We start from the raw sequence: 23540 nt of genomic DNA, 5'->3' as shown, positions 1-23540 counted from the left end.
ATTGATATGGTATCACTGTGGGGCTGGATACTATTGATCTAAAGTGGAATTCTGCTGTGGAAACAGCAATTTTCCATTTTAGAGCATTTTGAATTCGCTCCAAGAGTAAGTCATATATGGGCAAATTGAAAAGGCTTTTATTTTGAAAAGCAAAATCAGACTGACTTGAAATTGACATGGTAACATCGTGAGGTTGTATACTGTTGATCTAAAGTGGAATTATGCTGTGGAAACACGATTTTTTTTTTCTATTTAGAGCATTTCAAAATCGTTACAAAAGTAAGTCATATATGGGCAATTTCAATGGGCCATTACTTTGGAAAATAAAATCAGAATGACTTGATATTGATATGGTATCACTGTGGGGCTTTATACTGTAAATACAGAGTGAAATTATCCTGTGGAAACAGGAATTTTCCATTTTAGAGCATTTTGAAATCACTGAAAGTTAGGTCAATTATGGACAATTTGAAAAGGCTTTTATTTTGGAAGGCAAAATCAGAATGACTTGATATTGATATGGTATCACTGTGGGGCTGTATACTGTTGATCTAAAGTGGAATTACCCTGTGGAAACAGGAATTTTCCATTTTAGAGCATTTTGAAATCACTGAAAGGTAGGTCAATTATGGACAATTTGAAAAGGCTTTTATTTTGGAAGGCATAATCAGAATGACTTGATATTGATATGGTATCACTGTGGGGCTGTATACTGTTGATCTAAAGTGGAATTACCCTGTGGAAACAAGATTTTTTCATTTTAGAGCATTTTGAATCGTTAGAAGATTAAGTCAAATATCGGCAATTTCAAAGGGCCATTACTATGAAAGGCAAAATCAGACTGACTTGATATTGATATGGTATTACTGTGAAAAAGACTGTGGTTGGAAAGTGTTGATATAAAGTTCAAATAGTATTTGGAAATACGACTTTTGCTTTTAAGAGCATTATGAAGTCATTGAAAGAGTAGTTCAAAAATGAAGATTCACAGGGCTTTTACTTTGAAATCCAAAATAAGATGGCCTTGATAGTGACAGGGCACAATTAGGGTACAAGGCTGTGTCATATAGATCTAACATTAGAGTTTGTAAAAAAAAAAAAAAGCCTAAATTATATGTTATTATGTTCTTAACATATCTGTTAATTCACTCGAAGTTGGCTTTTATTTTGAAATCCGGTTTCCACATCCATTCCCGTAATACTTTGAATACACAGGGAACGTAAAACAAACTGGAGGCTGGCTTGACTGCAAGTCTCGAATTGGAGGCTGGCTTGACACCAGTATTGTTGGAGACTAGAATCGGCTGGGCCGCGCTATGAATTCTGGCATAGGGTGGGCCACGAAGGATACACCTGACCCATCCTTCAAAGCTGTGGAAAGTATTGTATTGTTTTGAGAACCTTTTTGTTGGTGGAGTATTGATTTTATGTACAATTCCACGGGTAGACGCGATCTGTACGGTCCGACTTTGCACATGCGCAGTAAGGATCAGGGAGTCCGATCCGTAACTCGGTTTTTTTCTCGGTTTTTTTTTTCTACGTTATATTGAAATGCATTATTCATGCATTATTCATTATTCATTATTGCAAACATTTTCTCTCAGGCGGAGAGAGGTCGTGGAGTGTCAGCCTATGGTGTCCAGTGTGTGTGTGTCCAGGAGAGATGACCTGCGCTGTTTTACTCTGAGGAGGTAAGACTGTCCTAATTTATTTATAATTTAATTATTATTCAAATTGGGCATGATTTATACTATATTGACTATACTGAAGTAGTGCAGTATTTGCTGGGGTAATGCATTGGCCAACTTTATTATATTGTGCTACTATTCCAGTCAAGACCCTTGCCAGTGTTACATTGAAATCCTTACCCTGAACTTTTCTTTACACAGAAAATGTGTAAAGAAATTTCTTTCAAGAAAAGAGTCCCCATGCTAAATCGAAATTGTGAAACAGAAAGTGAATCTCATAATTTTGACTTGGCATGTTTTGGGTTTTTTGTTGTTTTTCTTTTAGTGGTAGAAATAGGACTTCTATAGACTGAGATGGTTAGGGAAAGAATACTAAGGCAGGTCACAGAATCTGATTGGTCACAGATTTTGGTGCAACTTAGAACATAATATGTATTTGCATATTGATACTGGGTTTTGTGGAGAGTATTTCTATTCCTGTGCAAAATACGTATTCATGAGAGATTTTTGAAGTAGGTTTTGCTGTTGATAACACAGTCAGGCATATAACATGGTGCAGACTGTCCAAGACCGCTACCCAGGAATTTTCTGTGCTGAATAAATGACAATATTTTGGTGAATGTCTTGTTTAGATATCTGAAAAATTTCATCGGATCACAAGCAAAGATCTCCTGGGGACCTTCAATGCATCCCTTGACAAATTTGTGCCTGGCCTGCTGAAACTGTACCGGTCTAAGAAGGGAGCTCTTTGTGAGGAGATGGAAGACCTCCTGGATAAACTTGATGAACAGGTGAGTGAAGTGCTTCTTTAGCTGACATTTTTAGAAGAGAGTATACTTTTAACAGAAACTGAAAAAGATGTTGGCTTCAAACAAAACACATCAGTGGACATGTCAGTAAAAATTAATGTCATCAGTCATTGCTTTGTTCTTATTTGGCAGTATTTCTATTTAATTTGTAAATAGAAAGTAAAATTGTTAACATGATGTTGTTGTTGTTGGGTTTTTTTGTAAGTTTTGTGTGTTGCTGGGTCTGACCTGTGCTTTATTTTCATTACTATGAGAGTTCTGATTTTGCATTGTGTATAGTACACCATGTTACTACACTAATTGGAATTCTTGTTTTCCACTGAATACTTTTTAGGCATCTGACATTGTGTCCCACCGGCACTGAGAGGCCAGCCCATTTTCCTCAGAGAGGATGCAACAGAGGTTTTCCTGAAATGCTTAGTAAGTACAAAAAAGTAATGCAAGTAAAACTAATTGCTATGAGATGTTTTTAAAAGGATGAGTTAATCCAAAATGGAAATGTACACGTCCTCAGTGCAGTCCAGATAATTTTATAGTGGGGATTGCAGTTGTCATAACTCTCACTCCTTTTTTTTCTGCTGAGCAGCAGCTGGGCATTGTTAGTGGGTGTTCCATAGCAGAAAATATTTTTTGTACAAAACTCACAAGGTGGCATTAATTAAAGGAAAATAAGCTTTTTCTTCTTAAAACCTCTGAGTCAAATGACCAGCATGGTATAGAGGTTAAAGTTAAAATCTTTAGAAATTTGTTTGGTCTTTAGTTTTTCTTAGCTTTCAATAATTCATATTTTACTTTTCTTCAGGACACTGACATTTTGGAACCAGTGTTGAAAGGTGTATCAGTTGCCATCCTCACCATCCTACAAGATGACGATGCCGATACATCTGTGCGAGAACATGCAGTTGTGTTGGAAGGGGACATCGTGCTACATAACATTCCAGATCTCTCTACTGCCTTGGCATACCTCTTTGGCCTTCTGTATGCCCTCAACATTGATTATCCAAAGCAGATGAGTTACACCTTTAAAGCAATTGAGGCCATCTTATTTGGACCTGGTCGGACTTTATGAAGGTGAAGTGGATAAATCATTATTTGAAATGTAAATTTTAGTCAGATGAATCTGTATTGTTGAGAATATATGGTGAAAATTTGTCTTGTAGTATTTTAAAAGATTTGTTATAGTGTTTTCCACTTCACATGAAGCATAGAACTGGTGTTTTACCTGTTAGTTTCCTCTTCATTGATGGTAACATTTCTAATAACTTTTAACTTCCATAGTTCATCATAGTAAGCCCATGTAAAATGTCAATGTCTGGGTACATAGGGTAATTCCACAAATGATTGCCTATTTAAGGTGCAATAGTTATGTTCAGCTTTTACAAGACGGTCAGGGTGTGTGCGTGAATTATTAAGTTGCTGGACACTTTTCTTTTTTGGTTCTGGACTCTGGAATTTTAACGTCTCTGCTGGGGTGCTCAAAGCACCCAAAAGAAACTGGCAACATGTTTTTGTTATTTCTTTTTCTTTCTTTCTTTTTTTTTTTTTTAACAGAAATTCACCCTACTGCCCATGACATTCTGAAATGTACTGAAAGCACTGTTGAACAAAATAAATAAGCTTTTAGATAACATTGAATTGTGCTTTGTTTTATTCTATATCTATTTATTGAGTGTTCTTTCAAGTATAATCACAGCATACATTTTCCTTTGTTTATATAGGTACATTTTCAACTCACTGGAGTAAGAATTGTATGATTACTCAACAAGAATATCCTTGTTTGGTGAAGGCAGAAAAACATGGCATTGAAACCAGAATTTCTTTGTTAGACTTCCAGGATTATCCTAATTAGGTAAACAGGAAGAACCAAGTTGGCAGAACTTGTAAATCTTAGTTAAGTCAACAACAGTTGCAAAAGTTGAGAAAACTCAAAAATCTCTTGCATCATGTTGCCTTGAAATTTTACGTTTTCTCAACTTTTTCTTTTTTACAGTGTGGTTGTTAAGTATAGAATCTAAGTCATCATTAACACAGAGCCTTATTTTTTCTGTTTATGTGTTTAGCTGTCCAAGGACAAGGAAAGAATATGAACATTTGGGAAGCCAGTATTATCTAAAAAATCAAAACAACACTGGCTTTCACCGTGTATTACTACTTCAAAGAGAGAAGTGCACATATAAACATTCTGCTAAAAAGCTGTCCAAGCGGAAGATGTGACGACATAAAAAAAATTAAATGTTGTTCTGCTTCGTTTCCCTCTAAGATTTTGCTGACAAAGCAACTCTACAGACAGGTAATCATATTCCAGAGCACCTGGAGGCACATAGCAGCACGCTGACACTCTAATACTTTTCAGTAATGTAAACTGTCAACTAAGTGATTATAGTAGATGATGACTTTGACAGTACCTCCCCGGTTGGACAAGTGGTTTAACACACATAGTCAACATGAAGTGGTAATTTCCATCTCTTATTTTAAGCCTTCTTGTGTTCTACGCCAGATCCATCTTCAGAAATAATTCATGAGCCAATAGTGAATAAAGTACTGCAGCATATTAATAGGTAGCTTACAGTGAAGGACACCTATACATATACAAGTTGCTTGTAAAGAAGACTTTCACATAGTGTTTCATAATGACTTTCCTGGCTATGTCGCTGAGGGGAGTTACAAAGTCAAAAACTGAAGAGGCCAGATGTCAGATATGGATCAAACAATAACTGGTTTGCAGTCTGCATTGATTAGCCAGGTGCACTTTAAACAGACAACAATGAAGGCTAAAAAAAATCTGTACCAAACATTACCAATTAGGACTGGGCGATATATCGAGTTTTAAAAAAATATCGATATATTTTTATACGAGATATAAGATGTGACAATATCGTTTATATCGACATAGTCTGTGTTAAGTCATAACTATACTTGTGGAGCCGCAAGTTTGCCTCTCTTTCATCCACTTTTGTCTCTACGCAACGTTACTCTACCTCGCCTCTCCTTCACTGAACACAACTCCCCTTCCCCCATCGCTTCACCTGCAGGCAACGACAAGATGGACACGGCAGATCTCCGTTAACGAGTTACCGCGGATCGCCCCATGTGTGGGGCTGGACGGCGTCAACGTGTTAACGAGCTAACCGTGCTAACGAGCTAACCACGCTAACGCCATGCAGCCCCAGTGGGCTGCATGGCCTAAAATCCTTTCATTTTCTCAAAAGTTGATGCTCATAATTTATTTTTGAGTAATTTTTTCATGTACATCTACGCTGTATGTTAATAAAAGTGCCTGTGTGACATCTGGGACACAGCTTTGACTAAGAACTCTCTTTTTGTTCTTACCTTATGGCTTAAAAAAATATCGAGATATGAATTTTGGGTCATATCACCCTCCCTATTACCAATGATAACTTAACTTACCGTGCTGTGCAAGAACATGTTGTCCATGTCTAAGTTTTTCCTTCACACAAAATGTCAACAAATCAGGTGCTGACTCCCTTGACTTTAATACCATTTCTATTAAAAATAGCCTTGCACTGTATTTTTAGCTCTCCAGTCCATATTATAGTGATTTTTTTAACTTCTCTTCCATATTTCAAAACTATTATTAAAGCAATTTCCTGTCTTAGTGAAGGCTCAACTGCCTAAAACTGCCTTAAAACATGTCCAACTGGTGGTAGACGAACAGGTGTGGACATATTTTTGAGGCAAGCAAGACCTAACCTATATAATATTCATGGAGTGACAGCAGCAAGTGAGAATGACACTGGTTGTAGTCGCAGCCTCCGCAGACACACCACAGACTCGACCATTAATCATTCAGACTTCCCCGCCACCACACAATGCATTAGAGACTTGGTGTACAGGAAGCCAAGAAGAATACATAACATAGACTGTGTTTATGTATGAGTGAGTGTGTTTGTCTTTCTGCTCCAACAACACCCACAACTGTATGATGAACATGAAAAACTGCAAGCATGCAAACACAAACAAAAGTTACAAGCACGTGGCACTTCTTTCACAAGCTTAGAAACCACCACCAACTGGATTATACCCAAAACTGCCAACACTTAAACAAACAAGCATTACTGTTCATCGCTGCACGCCGGGCTGTTTTTAGAAGAAGCAAAAGGTGGCTGACTGGGATAAGTAAAGACTGAAACATAAAAGAGATGCAAATCTTCAAGGCTAGGAATTCAAATTACTTCAAATGCCACAGAAGAATTTAGCGATACGAGAAGTATCAAGATAGAAAGTCACCGAAAAAGAGCGAGACGCAGAGAGAGGGAGGGGAGAATGAAACGAGGGGAGGTGATTGCCAAACAGGTGCAGGCAGAATCTAACATTTAAAAGTATGTTTAAATTACTTCCTCCAGACAGGATTAGGGAGGGGGAAAAATCCTAAAACATCAGCACAGAGTAGCTCAAAACATTCTGTCCATTTGTTAATCTAAAAGCAACACATGCACATCTGCTATGTGGTCCTGTAGAACAACTATAACAGCCCACGAAGCAGATGTGTGTGCGAGTCAAAGAGAATTAAAGAAAACAGAAAGTGAAAGAGAGAGAGAAAAGGCATCCAGGGGGCACGGCAGAAACACAACACAGGCTGATGCGACAAACTAGATCCTGGCTGGAAAAGACAGATGCTCAGAAATAGCGGCAGCCTCCACCTCGGGTGTGCCTGGCCCTGCCTGCTGTGACATTACCTGCCTACCAGCACATAATCATGATAAATCGCTCTGGGGCCTGGTACCAACCACAGACTGCTCACGCCGCCAAACAATGAGTGGCAATGGCAAACATGGCCACACCATGCAGCCTTACCCCCTTTATCTTCCTTCTCTTTCTGTCATGATTCTCGCATTTTTTTCATTCCTTTGCTTATCTCTGCCTCTCTCCTAACATCTCGCCTTTCATCTGTCCTTGCCTTCTGTATGCTCTCCGCACTGTCTCGTTTTTAGGCCTCCTCGTCTTTGTTGGTCTGATTCTTTTCCTTCTCTTTGGTATTTTCTGAGGCATCGCTGTCCTTCATTTCTTCTTTCAAAACACAGGGGGCAGACACCAAAGAAAGAAAGGAAGCCTGGAGGTTCAATACACAGAAGGACAGTTGAGGTGACTTGTGCAAGCTTTGGACAGTTTAATGATAGTTTGTCTGTTGTTATTTGACAATTTCAGCAAGTCTGCTGTACATGTGGATTGACTGAGGACTGAAAGGACTATACGGCAAATGTCAGCAAGCAATGACAAAGAATGTTAAACATTATTTGTTCTCCTTTGGACGTCTTCTAATAATATACAGTTCAATACTTTGCTTTCCAGTGACAATCTGAACTGTAATTCTAAGCCGGGAAAGCCATATTTATGTGGAATTTTATTTAGTCTCCAATACTTTTTTCATGGCATTTGTTTTCATCACCCCTCAGCATAAAGTATGTGGGTAGTGAGGTTGATTCAGGAGGGATTTCGATATATTTGGAGTATTACACTTTCATAGTGTCATAAGTCAGAAGACCATGGAGGGCATTTTCAGAATTTAATACTAAGCCAAGTCATATTACTCTCAGCAGTTTGTTTTAATCTACCACAGGGATCAGGGTGGGAAAGAAAACATTGTTTATCATCACTTTTCTCCAAAAATCAATATCTGACAACAGGGATGAATTACATATTCTGCAATAACGAAGAGGGTAGCATCACCTCCTCCCCTTTTTTTTCTTAAATCATAGCATAGCTACAAAATTGACCTCATTTCTCAAAGACAGAAAAAAAAAACAGCACGGGACTAAAATAAGACCCTGAATATAATGATACTAGTAAACAAGGTCTGTAAGAGCTGGTAAATCCAAGTCTGTGAATTTTTGTCAAGACTTTCCAAGCAATTACTAGTGTTCCCCCTTCCACACTGCTCCTCTAGGCTGCTGTCTAAATAAAGAAATGATGCCGGAGAGGCAAACATCACCTTGAGAAGTAAACACCGCAGATCTTTAATATTGTATGATGTTTCATCTTTGGCGCTACCAGTATGACTACTTTTCAGTCTAAAAGGGACGACACACGTGACTTCCATCCAGCAGACTTTGGTTCAAGTCTCTCGGAGGACTATTTTTAAATGTAATCACCGATTGTTACATTTATTCACTAAAGATACTTAGTTATGAAAAGATTATGGTTTAGGTGAAAAAAGAACATGGACACAAACCTGTTCCAGTTGCTTAGTTTTAAAATGTATGCACCTGGAGGCTGTAATAAGGGTCTTGCACAAACAACCTGTTGAGTTTTCTTAACCAGAAGACAGTCTCAGGGTAAAGTACGAAGCACAAGGCAGACAAATAACTTTTTCAAGTCCAATTAAGGCAAATAGCATTTACAGGCCTAGCTTGTAAGCATCGCTGCATTTACACTATTGATGGCATCTTAAAACCAAATTTTGACCAGGCAATTTGGATAAAGTATAACTGTTGAGTGGCCATAAAGAGGAGAAGAGGGGCGAAGAGAGTCCCAAATGAATGCACTGTGGTCAGTGCCCTCACTTTCACACACCTTACTTCTGGTTTTTCCATCGGTGACCTTTTGATCCCCCTCAACTACCTCCTTATTTGCTTTAGAGAATCCCCAGTCTGCTCTCTCTAAATGTCCATTTTGGTCATATGTAATGAAGTGTTAGTACAGGTTCGAAACTGCAGCGACTTCAGCTTGGAAAATGATGCTGAAAACAACATAACAGACTTACAATTGGAACACTGATCATGGAAATGTGCACAGTCAACCTACTGCTTAGTAAATGTCCAACGTATTTCAATATGTTGCAATAAATTGTAAAATTTAAGTGTTGCTATAAAGTTTTTATTGGCTGAAGAGTTTCATTTTCTCAACCAATATTGCGTAGGAGAAAAGCTCGCTTCTGACTTTAGAGAAAGGTCAGTGATTAAGTCTCAGGAGTTTATTATCAAGTATGTCTTGATGCATGCTCAATAAGGAAATCCTAAAAAGTTTATTCTGTTCATCTGAACATAGTGTTTTCAGTGAAAAAAACGTTTCATCACTCATCCAAGTGACTTCTTCAGTCTCAGCTAACTGCAGGTTTCCCGCACACTAAAGAGGTCAACGGCTTTAAGAATGTCCTTATTCTCAGATATTTTTCACACTATGACATTATTGTCTGCTTGCAAAGAAAACTGACTATAATTGCAGAGGAAAAGTGCTATAGATAGTGTGTAGGGGTGAGAAATCCACACACAAAGCTTTGTCATTTTTCTGCCAGTTCACTCGTCAGTTGATTATGTCAGGTAGACTATAGAAGACATTCTTTACTTTCATTGTGAATTCTTGCCTGGCTTTTTTCTTTGCAAGACAGTCATTTCTTCAGTTTGACTGGAGAAAAATATTTTTTTTAACATGAAGAAAGAATTATTTTGTTGTTTCATGAAAACATAAAATAAATCTAAACATATGCTTTGTGATTTTATCAGAAAATTTCACAAATTGAGGCGGGAAGTGGAAAATAGTATAAATAGTACTTATACACTGACTGGATGCTTTACCAAGGTAGACTTTGGTAGTACAAGGTTGGGCCTACTTTTGCCTACAGAACTGTCTTAATTCTTCATGGCATAGATTCAAAAAGATGCCGGATATATTCCTCACAGATTTTGGTCTATATTGACATGATAGCATGTCTGTAGACACCAGTGTGTGAATGTGTGTGTGAATGGGTGGATGACTGGATATGTAAAGCGCTTTGGGGTCCTTAGGGACTAGTAAAGCGCTATATAAATACAGGCCATTTACCATTTAGATTTGACAGCTGTGCATCCAGGATGGGATGCAAATCTACATCCACATCTACTGGGTTGAGATGTGGTGACTGTGGTAGCCATTTGAGTACAGTTAGGGTTAGAGTCTGACAATGAACTATCTTCAAAATCAAAGCAGAAATCAAGACTCTTTACCTCTTCTTAGCTGACTGAATATCACCCTGTGTGATCTGGCCATTTGACAAAGCATTTTCACCCAGGATATTTTCTCTTTTTTAGTCTATCCTCTGTAAACCCTAGAGATGATTGTGTGGAAAAATCCCAGTAGATCAGCAGTTTCTGAAATATTCAGACAGCCCATCTGGCACCAACAACTGTACCATGTTCAATTTCGCTTAAATCACCTTTCTTCGTCATTGTGATGGTCAGTGTGAGTTTCAGCAGGTCATCTTGTACATATGAACATGCCTAATTGCACTGAGTTGCTGCCATGTGATTAGCTGACTAAATATCTGCATTAACGAGCAGTTAAACAGGTATACCTCACAAAGTAGCCCGTGAGTAAATTGTTGCAACAACCTAAGCTTCACTAAGTAGCTTTAACAATATTACAAAAAGCACTAAACTCTAAAGGAGGAAGATTATAAATAACAAAATTATAACAAAAAGTTTGTCAGAACATGCTTTCGTCCAACACAGCACACCAGCACCTCACTGCGTTTCAATCAAAACAAATTAACAGCACATACACAAAGGCCTTACTATGTGTGAACTGCAAATAACACCCTCTTACAATAAAATTATTGTTTCATTTTGTAAATTGATTCAAAATGATGACTTTTAAAAAGTTGGAAGCACACACACACACATAAAGCACCGTTATCAGAGTGTGCAAACACAATGCTGATTCTGCAGAGAAAATGGGATTTTTTGCTGACAGAGAACAAAGTTCTAATGGCAAAAGCTGTGAACCAAGAATAAAATGACAGCAGAAAATGCTAATGTAACAGAGTACGTAAAAATTAAAACTCAATGAGAAATGCTGCTGTGCTGACACAACAGTGGTGAGTGTCAAAATTCTGCTTATTCCATTGAGAGGGAGTTTCTGTTTGAATGTTAGGAGAGCTTGAAAGTGAACCAACAGCAGAATGAACAAATCAGAACAGCCTAATAAACCCTATGCCCACACTTCATCTTTCATGTGTATTAATAGAGGAAACGTCACACTATTAAGTGAGTGATGAAATTAGGTAATTATGTAATTATGTATGTTCTTGTTAAACAGTAACTAGGAATTGTCAAAAACCCAAATATTTGTGCTTCTGATTAACCAAAACTAACATTAGTGGATAAATAGCCTCGAACCTATTAGCAGAATCAGAATCATTCATTTGTGTGTGTGTGTGTCCAGGTGCCAACACCAGGTGCCATTTTTTGTTTGTCAAACCCCAATAAGTGTTCATTTGGTTGGAGCAAAAGCATGCACCTAAAACAAGACACAGCCCCAACTCTCCTCTGTGCAGTCTTTTTGTCCTCTGGCACACAGAGAGTTTCCTGTGACCGGGTTTCCAGAGTCGATCAGCAAATACAGTAAACACAATAAAAGACAGCTCTGTTTACTTCGATTCAACCTGTAAATCTTTTATGTGTTCACTTGCACCTCCTCACTGTTAGCGCATTTTCTGTGTGTGTTTGTGTTTGCACTGTGTGCCTGCTTGAACTTGCCAAGTCACCATAATGCAAATACATACATATATCTATAATACACAAACACTGCATTACAAAGTGGGCTTTGCAATGCCTCAGAAACATAAACAATGGAACAAACACCACCTGTTCCCTGTAATAGGAATGATCATACTAAAGAGATGATGTGTAAGCTGCAGTCCACCTACCTCCACTGCGTGACAATAATGAATACTGCCGGATGGCACATTCCTGCTGGTGTGTCTTAGTACATTAATTTACCGGGTTTGTCCAGACACACAGACAACTATTTGCACTCACATTCACACCGACAGCCAATTTAGAAACACAAATTAACCTAACAGGCATGTCTTTGGACTGTGGGAAGAAGCCGGAGTCCCCGTAGAGAAACCACACAGGCGCAGGGAGAACATGCAAACTCCACACGGAAGAGTCCCAGTCGGCCTTATTAACTTTTATTAACTTGTTAAATGAAATAGAACGCAATACTAGTTTAACCATGAATTCTTCCATTACAGAGACAACACACGTGTTAGATAAAGATATGCATAATGACTCTAACCTTAGTAAATATATAAATGCTGAATGCTGTGCTGCTCTTTCTCACAATATTTCATTAACGTGGCTACGATTTAGAAAGGGTCTACCTTTGAGCTTTGTAGGCTTTGCTGCTTAAACACAATACAACTATTGTGTCAACACAACTACAGCTTCAGCTGAATCACGACTGTTCCTCTAACCTTTCAGACAAACTCAACATACCTTCTTTTTACAGACACTGGACTTTTGGTGTTGCATTAATCAACAAGATCAAAGCAACATTTTCAGGTAATCAGGAATCTTGTTTCTGTCCAAGTTACACTTTTATCATAAATACAGTCAAAAGCTTGATCACACTTAATCATTCATAAGAGTGAGTGTGTCCAACCTGTACATTATTAGACAACTGTGCTTTAAAACAAACACATGGTGTTCAATTAAACTGCATCTTCATCAAGTGAAACAGAAACAGTAACATCTCAATTTCAAATCGACGCAGCAGCTGATATAGTTACGCACACACCCAGAAACCATGGGCACTTTGGCTAATCACAGAGGAGCAAAGTAATAAAAACATTATTATTCAACATTAGATGAATAATTGTACAGAATTCATTTTTAAAACATTGATATTTCTCTGTTGTTTACCTCATGGACAGCCTATTTGTGTAGCACTCTAAGCCTTAAATTAAAGGGTTTGAACTAGGGATGCAACGATACCAATTTTTTCAAACCGATACCATACCGATACTTGGATCTGAGTACTTGCCGATACAGAGTACAAAAACCGATACTTCTACCACACACACACACACACACACACACACACACACACACACAAATGCAATGAATTGAAAGACAGGTTTTATTTTATTCTCTGCCGATAATAAATAATATCTTAATAAAAATGACCACAAAAAAATTTCAAGTGAAAAATAAACACTTCTGTTAAATTATTGCAGAGTCTCCACATTGTAATTTAACAAAATATCTCTGAACTATTGGCACTGTCTCGAGCTTTCGGAATAATAAATAAACACTTCTGTTTGGAATAAAATAAATACAAATTAGGTTTGAGAATAAAATAAACTTTTAAATTGTTGCAGAGTGTCCATATTGTAAACAAACAAACAAAATAACGAAAGTATTTGGCATTGGCGAACGAACTCCCCATCTGCCCGTGGATCATCAGTCCACTGTGCCGTTAAACCAAGGACTGACATCGCGCACACACTGCTTGTCTTTACCTCTTTAGAAAGTTTTGGCACCATTATCTCCCTGATGCCTGGGCGGCTGGGAATTTCATATCGCAGCTCGAGTATGCTGAAAAGAATCCTATGTTTTCCACAACTGGCATTGGCTGGTCATCCAGAGCGATAAAATGAGTCAGAGTCTCTGTTATTTTAACTGCCCGTGGATTTTCTCTTGACATTTTTCATCGCTTTTCCAAAACCTGAGTTAAAGTTGGCTGTTCCGGTCCACACTGCTGACATTTTGTTTAGCCTAGCTACAGCAGCCTCCAGTTTCTCTTTTTTTATCTGGAGCTGCCAGTCTGACTCGTCTAACCCCGTGCCTGTTTAGCGCGGGATGTCCCCCTAGTGACCAATCTAAAAAACTACAACAAAAATGACAAGCCACCCTCTGATTAATGAAATAAGTTAGTATCGGTTCATGGTATCGGTTAACTTTTACGAGTATGAGTACACACACATTTTACAGTATCGGCCCCGATACCCGATACCAGTATCGGTATCAGTGCATCCCTAGTTTGAACGTTTACTTGGTCTTCTTTGACCCGGGTTTGGGTCCTCAACTCTTTGAAGTGTAAATTTTAAAGGCAATTGAATTAAAGAGCACCTATCTCTGTTCAATAATATAAAAATGGCCCTTGATGTTTACTGCTGTGGTTATTTTTCTTTATACGACTTTGAAACTTGAGTGTGTTATTAGGCAGCTAAGTAAAAAAAAATTTGCCCAACAAGACTTTAATCAATGAAAAGAAGAAATCCTTTGATATTTCATCAAAGAGGTTATTGTTTTATGGGAGAAAATTAAAGTGGGAAAACTGCAAACTCGGTTGTTATACAAGAGAACATATACTCTCAAGTAACAAAACTAATCTACTTTTGATGTGCCTGTAAGAGAAATGTTCATTTTGTTTCATGCAACTTTAACATCGCAGTCTATTTGAGTTTATCTAAGCGCTGCAAAATCACAAGCTATTTCAGGGCACTTTACACAGTGAGGTCAAACCTTACAAATCCAAGCCCAAAACTCAAGAAGCACATCAAAATTTGTCGGCGTCTCAGGCAGAGCTCCTGGTAAATAGCAAGTTGCTATAAAGGGATTCTGCATAAACAATCTATTATACACACACACACACACACACACAAAGAGACACACTGTACAAAAGTGATGCACGAACACACAAAATTGAACACAGCAATGTCACCTCAAAACACAGTTACATTTTATAACTACACCATCTAAATGATTTATAATGGCAGTCGAAGACAAGGCAAGCAAGGGGGATATGGAGAAGAAATGGAAGAGGACAAAAGAGGAGACAAGAAAGGCAGCGACAGAGGCAAAAACAACCTCTCTGTAGTGAGGTGAGGCCCCAGACTGGCAGCTTTACAAAGGAAGGAGAAAATGGAATTTGAAAGTGATCTGAAGTTGGGATATTTGTAATGACACACACACACACACACACACACACACATACAAAACTCACTCATAATGTGCTGCTAGTAGGAGAATATGTGGCAAAATCAATGATACAGATAGAGACAGGTGGGATGGTGGAAGACCGATAAAGAGAAACAGATAGCTCTTGTGACTGATGACTCATGAAAATTAAACCTTTCTTTTCAGCGACATGCTTTCATTTCCCCTCACCTGCTGTGATCCCTTTTTACTGAGTAGCAATCGTAGCTCCAGGTACACCTGGTGCATGCATCTGTGCGTGCATGCCGACGAAAGGTGTGAGCAAAAGCCCACAAACTCCCTCTCTCGCTCTTTCTTGTCTCTCCTTCTCTCTCGCACACACACAGAGTTGTGGTTTTTCTCAAGGTATTCTTTGTTTTCAAAGTGATTTGTTTTTCAATCACACATTCAGCTGCCTTGTACACAAAGTATTAGAAAACCTAAAAGAATTTCCCTTGGCATGGCTTCCCAGAGCACCTATGATGTTGAACTGTGCAGTCTCACTTTGAGCCCACCTCACCCGTATCCCACAGTCATAACTCACAAAGGAAAATACAAGGATCTTTCACGGTCTCTACAAGAGGGAATCAGAAGCAATAAAAAAAATCAAACATAAAGCCATTTCAAAGCATATAGCGATGCTTTGGATTGACTGTACAAGAGACCCACACAAGACAACTTGAAAGAGAGATGAAGGAGATGACTCAGTCGAGTTCGGGGTAACATGAAAAGAGCCTTGTGTGCGTGAGTGGGTATGCATGTGTGTGTTTCTCCGTGTATGTGTGTGTGTGTAGGGGGTTTATATTATATTTGGTTGGAACTGAACACACACCACAATGCTAACACATTTTATTAGGTGTGCAAACACACTGCAGGCTAATAAGTTTGTATTGGAATAATAATTAAAACAGCACGCAGTGGTGCATGTCTTCATAACTTCAGGCTTTATCATGAGTCACAATAGACCACAGTCTATTGTTTAATAAGGGATTGCTAGGCCTGTGTACATAGAGACAATTGATAACGCTTTACTGACACCGGCTCGTGGGACACAGCAAAGGCACGGCATTTCAGTTCAAGTTGTAAGCCGCTGTTCAACATTGCTCTATTTAAATGTTAACTGAGGACAAGCCATTTCAATACTGGTAGTTTTGCATGGCTGTCTAAGCACTAAAAACACAGCTTACTTGAACTCAAACTTTGTTTACTCTTTCTGCAAATGTTTAGCCACGTTTCCCATGTTTCCTGAAAGGTAAGTACGAACAAATAAGCCATCAAAGCAACAGAATTACTCACTGAAACAATTGCACTTAAGCAATTAAATTGCTAAATTACAAATGCATCCATTTATTTAGTTATGAACAAAAAGAGTCAAGGATTTATAATCCTACACTCTGGCTGGAATATAAACACAATCACTGTCATAATCAGCCGAGATGATAAAAGTATCACTTCGGTCTTACTCTGCTGGCAAGGACTGTTTCAAAGAAAACTGCCACGCAGACGTGACACATGAGCACAAACAGAACGAACCTAAAGTGTCACAGGATTCATAACTGCTGCTCGCAGCTTTCATTCTGGTTCACTGCGCTAATGTCCAAAAGATTTATGACCATCTGACTTGAGGTACACACATTGTGCTATTTTTGAAGAAGCAGCTTGAGTCTTTTAAGCATGAACTTCCCCTGTGTTTGGAATCATTTACCAGGAAATTCAAGTATTTTCGAATACATTTAATTTGTTATTGATTTCATCTTTACATCTAGGTTTTTCTGGGGGTACGGAGGATTAACAGTAAACAGTGAAAACGATCAATGTGGACACATCAAAGGAAATGATCGTGTTACCTTATTTGACATAAATTTGGATTTTATTGTTATTTTTCGGACCATTTGAGAAACGAAAATGCCTTTGGTGCTTGATGTAATTAAGTCCAAATTACTCAAACTGGTGCCTTTACTGAGGCCAACAAACAAATGAAGCCAATCTTGTGAAATGTGAGGTCCAAGTTGATTATATGTGTCATAAAGCCTCATATATTTCTTATTTCTAACATACGCTGAGAGGATAATGAAAGAAAAATAAAAATGAATTATTGTTACAGTAGAAAATCCATCTGCACATTATTGTTCCTCTTTCATCTTTCACTCTGAGTCTCCTCTGTAGCACCAGCTCAGTGGCTGCTAATTACTGTGTGCAAATAAAAAAATAAAGTGTTTACTTCCTGTACTTTTTAAAGTACAGGAGTGTCTAGGTGTGTGAATGTGTGTGTCACTTCATTAGTGAAATAACAGGGGAAGAGTGCAGGAGGTTGTCTTTCAGAAGTCAGCATTGCATGCAATGTTTATCCTCCACATATTGAGCCGTGTTGACCAGAAAGCCCCACCGGGGCCATTGGACCAGCTGGTGTAATACTGGCATACACACAGTGCTAAACACCAGCACTTCTCTCCCCTCACACCCGGACAAACACACCGCAAACACACACTGTTATCGCCGTGCATACATCATCCAATGGCAGCCCCTCCATTTCCCTCCTCTCCTCCACCTTACGCCTCATCAGACATATTATAATTAGCTGTGCTGAGTAATTAACACCCAAATTAGGACATTATTTGCATATCTACCCTCATTTGCATATACTCTCTGCAGGAGTCGGACCGAGCATTCCTTCACACGTTGGTGCTCAGGACATTTTTAAGTCAATACCTAACCGTTACTGCGCACAGCAAACATATTGTACCTTCTCATTTAGAAAACATGATTGCAAAGCAGAGAGGTGAAAAGTTGAGGGGAAAATAAAAGAGCAGAAGTCAAATCTGTGCAAGCTACAGGAAAGAGAGCAAATATAAATGGGACCGAGGAGGTGGCCAGTAATAGAGGTAGCCGGGATAGAGTGAGAATGCGACACACGCCAAATGAGAAAAGGCAAAGTAAGACAGAAAGAAGACTGCCTCTTCATTTATACATCTCACTTGAGCCCATAAACCTTTGGAATTGAATCCTGGCTATGAAAGAGAGAGAGAAAGAGCGAGGGAGCAGCGCTACCTCTGGAAATCATAACGAAGGCTGCTCAAGCATGGAAAAAAGAAGCGAGAAGGAGAATGACGAAACACTTCTCTCTCTCTGTGACATTTGCCCTCTGAATCGCATCAGCTCAGCGGAGCAGAACAGCGAAGAGTGATACAGAGTCAAAGGAAGAAAGAGAGAGGCTGGCAGAGAAAACACAACCGGGAAGAAACAGGGGGAATTAAAGGGAATAGAATGGGCATGAATGACAGTAAAGAGGAAAAGAGCGACAGGATGGGCAGAGCACTTCCCGCTAGTCATTGTTTCACCAGTCGTTGCACAGAAGAGGAAAACCTGAGTTATGCTTCTGCGTTCCACATCGCTTTCACGATTTATGTTCTGGCGGGGATAATGCAGCTGGATGGCTCTGTTGAAAAGACACCCATAAATCTGGTCTTGTTTTCAATTTCTTCCTGCCGTTCTCTCCCTCTCTCTCTCTCCCAGCACCCTTCAGATTCTCTTGGCGCTCGTCTGCTCTGGTCTATTCTCCCCGACTTCTTATGTAAAGGTATTCAGCTGAAAGCCTTTGTTTCATGTATATAATGTGTTCTGCTGAGCTTGTAAAGCTTGTAAATACAAAGAAGCTGCACAGACGCACAAGAATGCAAAAGAAAAATCGCTCTTTGTCTGTTTAAACAACAAGCAAACATCCAACCAGCACTCTCAGGCCCTGATCTATTCTTTTTCAAAACGGTACTTCACAATACAACGCCTTGTCACGTGTTAGGACATCGCATTGACATTTAGAGACCATTTTTAAAGGCATTTCAGCTGTTGCATTAAATGTTTAGTAGACGATATTTGGCCTTCAGTCACTGTGCACTGCATTGAGGTCGGGCAATATTACTGTGATTGTCAAAGATTCATATTCTAATACCAAACATGTGCCGCTATAACTTATGATAACAGCGACTGGAGCAGGCAAGAAACTGAACTGAGAAAAATGCCAAGCCCCGGTGGGAATGTGGGACTCTTAAAAGAGAAAAATGGGAATATTTTGCTAGAAGGTCTAATGATACAGATGAGTCAGCCAAAGAGCGGTATAGAGCAGTGCACAATAAAACTGAGGTATGCTATACCTATATTAGCTAGCCAAAGGATGATATATTACTTTCTGGTTCTACACTTGAATAGCTTTTTTTTTTTAAATATAAATGCATGTTCTTTTATGTACATCATGGTTTCTTTGCTGGGACCAAAGTCAGATGATGAGCTGGAACTGTTACTGAAAGTATACGTAGAGGACAGATTTTCAGTGCTTTGAAAGAAAATATCATGACATATTGAAGCTGTATGGGGAATATTATCCACTGCCAGAAAAAACAGGGCAATGTGGAAAAAATACCCAGACAAAAAGAAAAAAATACAGATATTTGCTTCATCTTTCAAAACCTCTTAGTTTCTGCAAATCCAGGCTAAAACCAAATCCGGGAGTGTTTTCTTTGTGTTGTGTCATAAGCATTTTCAAAACTTCTACCAGGTATAAACTTACACTATGTACACAAAAACACTGGGCCACCTACACGTTGCCCCTCCAGGAGCTGCCCGGCCATGGAAACCCACGCCGCGAAGCTCTCGGCACACAGTTTTTGTGCTGATATTAATGCCAGAGGAGGTTTGTAACTCTGTAGTTATTGAGTCAGCAGAGCGTTGGAGACTTTTACAGATTCTGCTCCTTAGCACTTGATGATCTTGCACTGTAACTTTCCATTGTTTGCCATTTCATTGCTGAGTTGCTGTTGAGTTTCTGTGGTTCCTAAACTTTGCAATAATACCACTAACAGCTGCTTGTGGAATATCTAGAGGGAAGAGATATCACAAACTAACTTGTTTTAACATTGGGCTCTTATCAAACTTAATGAGCTCTTTAGGACAACCCATTCTTTCACAATTTGATGAGAAATTTGATGTATGTGATTTTCCACACCTGCAGCAAAGGGACTGAAAACACCTGAATTCAAAGACTAAGAGCTTTTCTCCATATAATGTAGCAAAAGCTACACGGGTTGATATTAAAATGTATTTGTATGGACATTCCCTAAGATAAAATTTACTGATTATAGATTCTTGCTCGCACGAGTGTCTGTTCCATTGTCTACTTTGCATTGAAGATTTGTTGGCAGAAGTGTGCAATAAAGTGATATGAACCGCTGACACTTCACTTCCCAAAGGTTCAAGATTGTGTGACAACAACTCCTTTCAAACCTTTTACTTTTTTTCCTCACATGCATTTGTGAAATTATGGTGTTAAAGCATGAAAAAAAGAAAAGAGAGCTACGACCCAAGCATGCACTGCATAGTCACCACTGACTGACGGATTTACTATATACGTAGCAATCAAAGCCGAGTTCACACATTTTATACTCACCTTTGAAAACTTAATGAGTCTTTGAAGTCTCTACAGAAAACAGTCAATTCTCTCAACTTAATCTAAACCTAGTTAGCGTTCCTTCTGGCTCCAGGCCATATGGAGGTCTTTTATAAACAAGAAAAATAATGATAATGTTTGGTTGAGCGCAGACAGCCAGTCAGCCCAGCACTCTCACTCCAGAGACCCAATTAATACAACTGTAAACCAATGCTGCCCTTCATAGGCAACAACAGCCAGAGCTGTGTGTGTGTGTGTGAGAGAGAGAGAGAGAGGGAGAGGGAGAGAGCCGGAGAAAGAGAGATGGAGAAAGATGTGAGTATCACAGGGTGAAGACGTGATGGAATACAGCATCCCAACCATGGCTGCCCTCCCTGAGCACTGATCGATAATTGTAGACAGAAATCATCTTCAGATCACTGGCCAACCAACCAATCATGACCAAAAACATAACTGCCATAAATGTCATGTTTGTCCTGCATTTCAAAGGCATCCAGGCCAAGTACAGTTGTTGAGAACAGAGGAGGTTATGTGAAGACCAGTTCAACAGCATGCAAACACCTGTAAAATGTAACTGAAGTCATGTCTGATACAACACAATAATAAACATTTTTTAGATTAAATGTTCTTTTAGAATGAAAAATTGAATGAATGTTAAGGCTTTGTTTGTACAAAAACACACATTTGAAGAGTTATAAAAGCAAACGATTAGGCAAATCCATTAGCCATAAATTAAAATTATCATATGTGACCCCCTGATGCTAACGTTGTGGTTTCATGTAAACACATTTCTCTTTTAAATTACTCAACGCTGGTAACTTCCAATTAACTGAACACCTGCCACAGTAACTGACAGCCAAGACAGGAAACCTCAGCTAACCACTGGCCAATAATTCATAAGAAAAAAATCATTTAAATGCAGCTCAACTTCAAGACAGCTAAACCTGACTGCGAAGTTCTTGGACGGACGGCTGTCGCTCGCATTGCAAACTTGTGCAACTCAAAGGCAAAAAAGAGGGCAAAGATTTTCGAAACCAAGTTGTTGTTTTTTTTCACGCTTTCTAATTTTTTTTTTCCTTTTTGTTCCTACCTTTTCCACCGAGCGCGCAGGAGTGGCCCCAGGTAAGCCAAAACAGCAGAAATGGGACCCCGAGTGTGTGCATGTTTGTCGAGCCGTGAAGGAGATGTCTCTGCGTCCTGTCCTCTTCCAAATATCCTCGCTCACCTCCCGAGCGCGTGGATGTTCTCAGCTGGCCGGCCGCGCGACAGATAGTCGACAGGTCGAGAGACAGTCGGTGTTAATGTAAGCAAAGAGGGAGAGAGAGGCTGGCGTTTAAATAGCGTCAACGCGCCAACACTTCCGGGAGTTGCTTTTCAAAATAAAATAAAGCAACCGACTGTAAAGGTTGAAGCATTTCAAATACTACAACAGCATTGTAATTACATGGAGTAGAAAATCTTTTTTAGACAACATTTCCTTTATTGCACGGATCTAAAAATAGATTTGCGAAAATTTTGAAAAATTGCACGCTTTTATGTTGAAAAAAAAAACCCCAGTTTGGCTTTTATTTGACAAACTTGACAAAACAAAATGTTTCTCAGAGAGAAGGAGCAGGAGATGTGAAGGGAGGGATGCAGGGAGGATCTGTCTGAGAAGAGTGTCAATGTGTTAGTATTTTAGTGTCAAGACGGGGTGAGGATTGATAATGAAACCCCTGGAGCAATCTGCCAGTGACTAATGCAATGTAAATGTAACATCATGTTTCCAGGCTCACTGGAGTGTCAGTTGCCACACCTTGCTGCTGACCATTTAAGTGTTTAGATTAGTGAGCAACCACGAGCATCTTTGAGTGAGGTCATTAGCAGTTACCCTCCCTTAATCATCTCAGTTATCTTAGATATGCTACATCTGGGAAATGTATGTTAATTAAGAAGTAAAGTGTATTTTCTTAGAGCTATAATCGAATGAACCAGCTGCCACAGTGAGATGTTTTTCCAGCTGTATCCTCCTAACAAGAGCCTCTGAAGAGCACAGCTATACTCCCCCTCACAGATTTGAGTCTTTCACTTTCCACCCCGTGGCAGAATCACTGGTTTTCTGCGAGGACCACATGTTCTTCAATTACCCCCCCCCACACACACACACACATATTCCTGCTTCCTCTTCTGCTGGGTGTGGGTGTGTGTTCTGGGGATTAGAGGGAGCAAGAGAGAGAAGGGCAGACCTCAGGAGAGTTAAGAGGATAACAAAGACAGAAAACACACACATACAAGTCCAAGAAGGGCCACATTTACATGCACATGCAATTACTTACACACACATGCTCCTGACTGGCTGTTTCCATGGCTAATGGGAGCTAAGTCACAGCGGAGCAGTGACAAGGGGAAAGATGGTGTGCAGGCTGTCTTTCTAATTGCTGTGAAGCCATCAGGTCAGCAATTATTTAGTATAGGGAAAGGGAGAAAATCACTGTGGCATCACTAAAAGACTGCTTCTTGTGTTATTGACAAATACTCGTTTTAATCTTAATGTTTCACACAAAGTAGGTTGGATTAATTTCCTTTTTTCCTGTTTATGAGCAGTCATGGCATAATCTAGCAGTGATAAACTGTTCAATAGTTTATCAACAGTTTATCACTGCTAGATGATTCATGTAACTGAAAGAAAACAGTTGTTTCATTCATTAGGGGACTGGATTCTCACTGCGATAACTTAATTTTTACCTCAAACAGCAATAAATATAAGATCAGTGATAACTTCCATCCATTTGTGTGAACACGAACACATCTGAAAGCCTCCATTGTTGGTTTTAACTGACACACACTGCTCCCTATATGAAACTGGTGCAGTTGTCCCCACAGGAAAGGGCTTGCTCTATTTTTATAGTGATATATAACAATGGCTCGC

At 39.2% G+C, this 23540-nt stretch overlaps 1 protein-coding gene and 1 long non-coding RNA gene across 3 annotated transcripts in view; one reads left to right on the top strand and one right to left on the bottom strand.

Annotated features, from left to right (window-relative positions):
- The window catches only part of LOC120727645 (calsyntenin-2-like), a 157176-nt gene extending 135253 nt beyond the window's left edge, over nt 1-21923 (bottom strand). The window contains exon 1 of the mRNA XM_040022039.1: nt 21723-21923. Coding sequence (XP_039877973.1) covers nt 21723-21795 — 73 coding nt within the window. The 5' untranslated portion in view covers nt 21796-21923. The remainder of the gene's footprint in view (nt 1-21722) is intronic.
- LOC120727652 lies at nt 1486-4125 on the top strand. Of its 2 annotated transcripts, XR_005694574.1 has the most exons (4): nt 1486-1691; nt 2321-2479; nt 2832-2917; nt 3300-4125. It is a non-coding gene; the product is annotated as an uncharacterized LOC120727652 (long non-coding RNA). The 2 variants fall into 2 exon arrangements; XR_005694572.1 differs by lacking the exon at nt 1486-1691 and having other exon boundaries at nt 2011-2479.
- Nucleotides 21924-23540: the final 1617 nt, after the last annotated feature.

This window comes from Simochromis diagramma, unplaced genomic scaffold, assembly GCF_900408965.1.
Source record: "Simochromis diagramma unplaced genomic scaffold, fSimDia1.1 OVJJ01000205.1, whole genome shotgun sequence".
In the NCBI taxonomy this organism is placed as follows: Eukaryota; Metazoa; Chordata; class Actinopteri; order Cichliformes; family Cichlidae; genus Simochromis; species Simochromis diagramma.
Note: the sequence above shows the minus strand (reverse complement) of the source record. Positions and strands in the feature narration are given on the sequence as shown.